Source organism: Carex rostrata, chromosome 27 (assembly GCF_964058835.1).
Source record: "Carex rostrata chromosome 27, lpCarRost1.2, whole genome shotgun sequence".
NCBI classification, from domain to species: domain Eukaryota; kingdom Viridiplantae; phylum Streptophyta; class Magnoliopsida; order Poales; family Cyperaceae; genus Carex; species Carex rostrata.
In genome coordinates, this window is record NC_135944.1 from 3922269 (window position 1) to 3930659 (window position 8391).

General features: G+C 32.5%; 1 protein-coding gene across 1 annotated transcript; it reads left to right on the forward strand.

Moving 5' to 3' along the window:
• Positions 1–1246: 1246 nt before the first annotated feature.
• Positions 1247–3042, forward strand: LOC144545233 (putative receptor-like protein 8). Its single transcript, XM_078293820.1, has 4 exons — positions 1247–1630; positions 2027–2182; positions 2273–2413; positions 2579–3042. The coding sequence occupies exons 1-4, from the start codon at positions 1261–1263 to the stop codon at positions 2710–2712; spliced, it is 801 nt and encodes a 266-aa protein (XP_078149946.1). The 5' UTR covers positions 1247–1260; the 3' UTR covers positions 2713–3042.
• Positions 3043–8391: the final 5349 nt, after the last annotated feature.

The window sequence follows — 8391 nt, forward strand, 5'->3', positions numbered from 1 at the left end:
AGAGATGCAAAGACATGTATTGAACTGTAATTAAGTGTCAAGAGGTCTTCACAAAGAATTTTCAGAATTAGAAGCCTATTATTCCTTTAGAAGTCGGCATGTATTACTTGTGATGTGACAAAATTTCTTGATAAAATACTTCTCCTTAGTCTTTACATTTTAAGCTTGTTTCAGTTGTTTGGTTGGTTTTTCTTATATAGAGTTTGATGTTGTCATTTATAGCCAACTATATATATACAATATGTTACAAATTAAGTCTTTTGATTCAAAAAGTTCTTTCTAAGAAATTTAGAAATATTTTCTATTTAAATTGATTTGTCAATCCGAAGTGAGCCCACCATGTACATATATTTCTCCTTAATTATACGTGCCAAAAAGGTTAAGGACGAGAAGGTCTAATCGACGAAGATATATCTCCTACGTGCCAAAGAGGTTAACGACTAGACTCTTCTCTGATAGAGAAATGCGAAGACTTGCTCGGTCTTTACCTTCCTGCACCATCAATACTTAGTGATCCTAACTCTTTCAAATTTCTGTTCTCATTTTCAGAAAGAATTTTAAAATCAGCAGTCTATGGTAGACGATTTAGAAACTAATTATTTCTTTTCAACATAATATTTGCGTACATGAAGTTGGCTATAAGTGGCAAATCCTGACCCTATATAAGAAAAACAAAACAAATAATTGAAACAAACTTAAATTGCAAGGAGTAAGGAGATTTATTTTTACCAAGAGATGTCTGTGTCACATCACTATCAACGTGAGACTTCTTCTAAAGAAAATATATATAGAGAACTAATTCTGAAAATTCGTTCTAGCTAAGAATATGAATATAATTAATTCTTACAATCTTGACAGGACTGTTTGCCTGGACTGGTTGCGATCCTGATTTATTTGTTAAAAATTAGATAAATAAAATATACTAAAGCATTGACCTTAAATAGTGGTTCGATATATATCTTGACTCTTTGAAGGACTAGAAATTAAATTAAAACAATTATTACATGCTTTAAATTCGGAAATGACATCATCCGAGGGATACATATTTTATGATGCTCCTGCGGTTCATTATCACATTTGAAGACCTTTCAACTTCCTCGTCAACTGTGATAGGTAATTGGTCAATTACTCAATTGAAGGACCATTAGATTCTTTTAAACAATTAATTAAGATCATGATCATTCTTTCCTATAAATCAGGCAACATATGTTGTCTATTGAAGCCATGAATACCACAACAGAAGCAATGAAGTTAATATTGATGGTAGCGCTTCTGGTTCTGGTTCTGTTTCTTGTACTGTTGGAGAATGTATGTGTGAGCGGGTCAGAGTTCGAGGACTGGAGGATATTAATGTCATGCAGGGAAGAGGAGAGATCTGCTCTTCTACAGATAAATGCTTCCTTACCCTTTCTGTCTTACTATGGCAATTGGGACGGCAAGGAATGCTGTCAATGCGAAAGAGTAACCTGCGATTCAATCACTGGCCACATCACTCAACTTGACCTCGGTATATCCGATAATGATTATCATCAGGTCATTTTACTAAATGCCACTATGTTCTTGCCTCTCCGTCACCTAAGATTTCTGTCATTATCTAGACGTGGGATAAACAATTGTACGGATGGTGCTGGTATGTATCTTCACGTTCCTTTCTTGTTTAAGTATTATGTACTAACACACTTCTCATTTTGCTTGATTTATGAAGACTACAACAGGACTGAACTGTAATTGTTGATGTATAACGTGATTCTAGGGACAGGTCATAATATGTAAATGAATTTATAGTAAATTAAGGCACCAAGCCTTTACTATATAAATTAGTTATACTTTCCAATTGTATTTAGAGATGCAAATTTTGGTCCAGTTTATAAGAGAACAAAAAAATAAAACAAACTCAAAAATATATATTTACCTTAGTTTATAAGAGAAGGAAAAATGAGCAATTCCTAACGCAATCATTCCTGACAAGCTTATTAAGAGAAAAATAGGTTGTTTATGTTTGCTGATGCACGCACCCTTTTGTCAGGATTTGCATCTTGGTCCAGTTTGACAAAGCTAGAGTTGCTAGACCTTTCATACAACGACCTCTCTAAAAGCATCATTTCCTCCTTAGCCGGAGTATCATCACTTCGAGCACTTTATCTGGATTATAATTATATGGGAGGCAATGTCCCTGTCAAAGGTAACTTGGAATCATTTAATATTTATGACAACATAACACTTATTTTATTTTCTTAAATTAAACTGATATTTTATTGGATAAATCTGACAGAGCTTAGTGCACTAAATTTGGAGGTGGTTAGTCTAAGTGGATGTATGTTTAATGGGAGTTTTCCCTATTTGGGACATTGGTCTTCTCTTAAAGCCCTTTCGTTGGCGTTCAATAGTCTAACCGGTACTTTAACATCAAAAGGTATTTATTATGTAATTCAAAATTAAAGTTACTTTAGTTCTTACAATAGGAAAGAAGTTATAATTTCTATTGTATCTCTACACCGGTAGATCAAAGATGTTTCACATTATTAAATTTGCTCAAAATATTTATTTTATTTAATGACCTTTCTTGTCAATATTATAGGACTATGCCGACTAAAAAATCTCGAAGAACTAGATCTTTCATTCAACAATATTGCTGGAAATCTTCCTCTTTGTATGGGAAATCTTTCTTCTCTTAAGCTCGTCGACTTGCATTATAATCAAGCTTCTAAATAGCTAGCTATAGCGAAGCTATAGCGCCGCTATAGCGGTTTTGGACCCAAAAAGCTAAGCTACGGGCTAAAACTGCGCTAATCAAGCTACGACCGCTATAGCGGTAATAGCGGTCCGCTATAGCGCATAGCGCGTAGCGGCAATAGCGGTCCGCTATGCTACATGGGTTGTGATTTTGCAATTTTTTTTTTCTGAAAACATGATTTTGCAATTTTAATGGGCCTTAATATCTAGATTGGTTTTTTTTTTTTACTTTATTAAGCTATATCAATACAATGGAACATGTGCGGGCTATACCGCTATATCAATTAAATTTTGTATCATGCATTAATATATGGTAGTGGTATATTTTGAATATAAAATATATCGATAGTTTTTGAATTAGGGATATTTTGAATGACAATTTGAACTTTGTATTGGTTTAATACAATGGTTTAAATAGCGTTTATCGCGAAATAGCGTACGGGTTAAAAAAATCGCGCTATGCTCAAATAGCGGCGCTATTTGGGCATAGCGCCATAGCTTTTTTGGTCGGAAAACGCTATAGCGCGCTATTTAAAACACTAGTTTAATATGAATAATATTAGAACTTCTTAATTAATTTGATATTTTTTTTCTTGATGAGACATTTTTACTAGGCAAAGCCTTCTATGGACATAAGGACCTATTTATAAAATGAACATATTTTTACTTTTAAAGTTCAAACAGTCAATCCGAACCGTTCATCTTGTTCTCCATATTAATATGTGCTTGGAGACCAAATTTTACATTTTTCTGATTTTTTTTACTATTTATTAAGATGGGTACAAAATTCAATGGTCTGAATTGGATATTTTTTATACCCATCTTAATAAATAGTAAATAAATTCAGAAAAATGTAAAATTTGGTCTCCAAAGATATGTTAATATGGAGAACAAGATGAATGGATCGGATCGGCTGTTTAAACTTTAAAAATAAAAATATATTCATTTTACAAATAGGCCCTTATGTCCATAGAAGCATCACTCTTTGTACTATTAGTATTTAGTAGAAATATAAAATATAATTTTTGAAATAAAAAAATACTATTTATAATAGCTTTTGCTATAGCTCCGCTATTCGCTAAAGCTTTTTTTTTTGTCTCCCCGCTACACCGCTATAAACGCTATTTAGAAGCTTGATTATAATCAATTTCAAGTCAAATTGCCCTCCTTCATTTTTGAAAGACTTGTGTCTCTGAGGTACCTTTCACTTTCCTATAACCAGTTTGAGGGGACTCTGTCCATAAAGTCATTTTTGAATCATTCTAATCTTGAAATTTTGAGTCTATCAACAAGGTCATTGAGCTTCCGAGTTGAACTTGTGGATTTGCCTTTTCAGCTTCAGGTACTTGAACTCGCTAATTGCATTATTGATGCTGAGCCCACTTTCTTGTATTCTCAACATGATTTATTTGTGTTGGACCTCTCTAATACTAGATCCAAGGGTCATGTCATGTTGTGGTTAGAAAATAATAAAAATTTGATCAAATTAGATTTGCACAAAAACAATTTCACAGGCACTATTTCGAAAGATATTGGTCAAATGGAGTCGTTGAGAACATTGGATTTGTCCAACAACCATTTAAGTGGCGCAATACCGAATTCCATATTCAATTTGTGGCAATTAGAAAGTTTGGACCTCTCTCACAAGTTGTTGACCGGAGAAATACCGAGAGGGTTGACCAAACTAGCCTTAGGATCCTTCTCTGTCGCTTATAATGATTTATCCGGTCCTACATTAGGTGTGGAACCACAGTTTAGAATATTTGATAATAGTAGCTATGAAGGCAACCCGAATCTTTGCGGGCCTCCCCTATCAAAAAGTTGTGTCTCTACTCCTAGCACAATGCAACCTTTCCCAAATGACAGCAACGATTTTCTCATATTGTTTGGTTCTTTCTCCCTTTTCTTTGTGGTCAGTTTCTGGTGCTTCATGGCTATTATTTATTTCAAGAGAAACTGGCGTTGTGCTTTGTTTACTTTGGTGGACCGGTATGAAGGTTGTCCTTTCAGGCCACTAGAAAGATTGAAGCTGCTCGAACTCAAAGGGGGTAGTTGAAGGACCATTTGTTTTAGTTTTAATTGGAAGGATATGTTTTATTATATGTTTCTTGAATAATTACCTAAAATATATGTATGATGTTTCCTGAATAAGTACCTATCTTGGGCCCAGTTGACAAGTAGTAAACTAGGGGATTGATCATATGCCTTAGAAATCTTGTTTCCTCCATAATATATGCCTCCAAATGTTAAAAGTTGGGGAACAAACGATGTAAATTATATGTTCTTAAACTGAAGTGACAAAAGTTCTTTTGCATATATATACACACAAATTTACTATAAAATACTTACAAATTAAATATTCGATTAAATATTAACTTTTAGGCAACAATTTTTACATAATATGGAGGCGGAACGAGCAAAGAGATCTTGAAAGAATTGGATCCATAAAATAAAGCCATTTTTAGGCATTAATAGGGGCAAAACTCAGTGAAACAGCCAATTAATTAAAGATTCAAAAATGCATAATAGGTGTAACAATGGATTTGAAAACAATCATGTGAAATATCTAGACGAAATTAATCCCAAAAATAAAAACGTAAATTAAGTACCCCAATAATATTGAGATATATATTACACTTTTAACTGGTGAATTATTTTAATCATGATGGATTAAATTACTATTATTGTTACCACAACATAAGAAATTGAATCAAGCGCATATATAATAATATGTTAATAACATTTCTTGACACAGATTAATTAAATAAGCATTTCGTCAACTTGAGAAAATTCCTAACTCAATATATTCAAGTTAGATTCAAATTTTAGTAAACCAATTATTCCGGTTGTTGCACATAGTAAAGTCTTAAAATTGTTGAAGTAAGAAATAAATCCAATAACATAGTTTCAAACAATTTCCGCTAACGTAATCAATCCCAAAAGATTTTTGTATGAACCTTGATATTGTCTTAAAAGAAATCAAATATGAGCTTGTTATGATCGAATAATGAAGCAATTTACAAACAAACATCTTAAACATAATTTGTTATAAAAAAATTGCAAATGAAAAGTGTTAATTTAAAATAAAAAGCAACTAAATAATTGAACCTAGTTCTTAATTGCAAACTGACCAAACACATCCAGATCTCATTCGGATGATAAAAAACATAATGAGTGTTGAATCCCTCCTGTATAAACCTGCAATCAAAATTAACCCAACAACTGCAAATAAACAAGTATTTAATGGTGTAGAGTTCTTATTTTAAATTTATTTTACTTAACACATATATACTTCAACATATACTCTCTTTTTTTATGGTTGGTGGCGAATTGCCGCTAACATATATATTGATACTAAAAAAAATTTGAAAACAATTTATTTATAACTTTGAAACAAGCTAAATAAACTAACTAGCTAACTAGCTCACAAACTAACAAACAAATTATATGCTAGCTTGCAAAAATTGCCACCAGCAAAGCTAGTATACTTCAACATATACTACGCGTCTAGTTTTTCATGCAATTCTTTATCAAATAAACTAAGGATCACATTGCTAAAAAGTAATTTTTACATACAAATTAAAACCTAACCTACATCTTGAGAACTCCATTGCATTCCCAATTAAAATTAACAAAACCATCTATCTAATGTAATGTTTTGTTAGGTTATATATTGGTACAGAAGAAAGAGAAACAACCTTACCCAGTAAAAAGAAAACATGCACTAAACCTTAAATTATACTTCCTATTATAACTACAAGAAACAAAGTCATTGTCCGACGTTAGCTGCTCTGGATCAATCACAGCTGACAAAGTGCTAGGCTTCTCTGTATAAGCAAAAATATAAGATTGGCCTTTACAATCATTTAAAGAGTGACCTTTCACATTGTTCTTCAATTGTTAGATTATCCTCATAATTTATGTGTGAATTTAAAGTAGAATACATACTTTAAAGTCATGCATAAAAATAAGTTGTGCGTGAACAACTACTATTTATATCTTTTAATTTTAATTTCAATTCATTTTGTTGGTAATTTCAAATTGTTAGCCACCATTAAAATATTACTTGTTAAATATAATATTTTTAGTTAACATTTATAATCTTTATCTTAGATATGAGAGTAAATCAAATATTAATTCAAATAATAACACATAATATACATCAAAATAATTAAAATTATTTCAATATATACTCAACCGATGAAACTCCTTTTAAAGTAATGAATGCCATGTAGTGTTTTGAAACTACATATCACCAAATAACTTTTGAAAAAATTTATAATGAATGCCATGTGGTGTATCTGGAGTTATAAAATTCATGATATAACATAGTCTTAAATATTTTTTACAAAGAAAATAAAATAGAAGTTAAATATTAATAGGATAATACTATGTAAAATGAGAAAAATAAATTAATGAATATATTTAAAGTAAGATCTTCCCTCTATATATTATATTGATTCTTCTTTAAATAAGCTAATTATTCTATGTTATTTGCTATTCAAAATCAGAAAAGTAATAAAGATAAAACAAACATATACTTATTTAGACAAATGCCGCAATAAAATTTAAACTTAGAATGGAAAGCTATATAATGAAATTTTAATTTCGCTTGATCCAAGAAGTTGCCACCACAGAAAAAGCACCAAAACCTTGAAAAAACACTAATAATTTAACAGTAAGAGGGGAAATAAGTTAAAGAAAAACTAATAATGTCAAGATAGCTAATTGGGAGAGAAAACATATTAACAAACTGGTACGAAAGATTTCTTCAAAACATGTCAAAAGAGACTTTATATCATAATCCCATGATCTGGCCAACTGGTCGCGCACTACGAGCCCTAAATGTACTGGTACGGTACTAGCACAAGCAGCATTGATGGGGGTTCCTTAAATTGATCAGGATTTCTTAAAGTTGTTAAATCAACACTAATATTTTTGACTGATAAGAATTACGGATGCATCACATATGGACTGCCTTATGCAGTAACCTGCATTACCTTAGGATTATTTTAATTTCCTTAGTTAATTTTTTTTTAAACTTGCGGTTTCAATTGTATTAGGAGTATGTAAAAGGAGGGTTTCATATTTCACTACTTGTAAGAGTAACTTATTAATTTCATCTCTTATTATTCACTACAGCAAAACAGATTTACTGCGACCGGTATCAGCGACCGGTGCTGACGCCGGTCGCTGATAATTGATTTTTCAAAAAAAAAAAAAGGAAAAACGAAAATCAGCGGCGACCACAACTTTCAGCGACGATATCTGCGACCGGTGCCTTCGCCGGTCGCTGAAAATTTTTTTTTTTTTAGCGCCGAATTTTTTCTGCGAAATTTTTCGCCCCAAAACCCTTCTTCGCGCGGCAGAGACCAGAAAAGACGCCCAAAACCCTAACTTCTCTACCCTTTCTCCCTGTCTTCCTTCTCCGCCACAACCAACTCGCAGCAGAACCAACTCGCGCCATTGTCGCCTTTCTCCCTGTCGACTGTCTCTCGCTCGCATCAGAACCAACTCGCGCCAACCCTTCTTCTCATCTCTCGCGCCAAAACCAACTCGCACCACTGATTGCCGCTGATTGCACAGGAGGACCCTATTGCCACTGATTGCCCTTATTTGTCGGTGAATTTACTGAAATTTGTGAATTTTCTGTTTTTT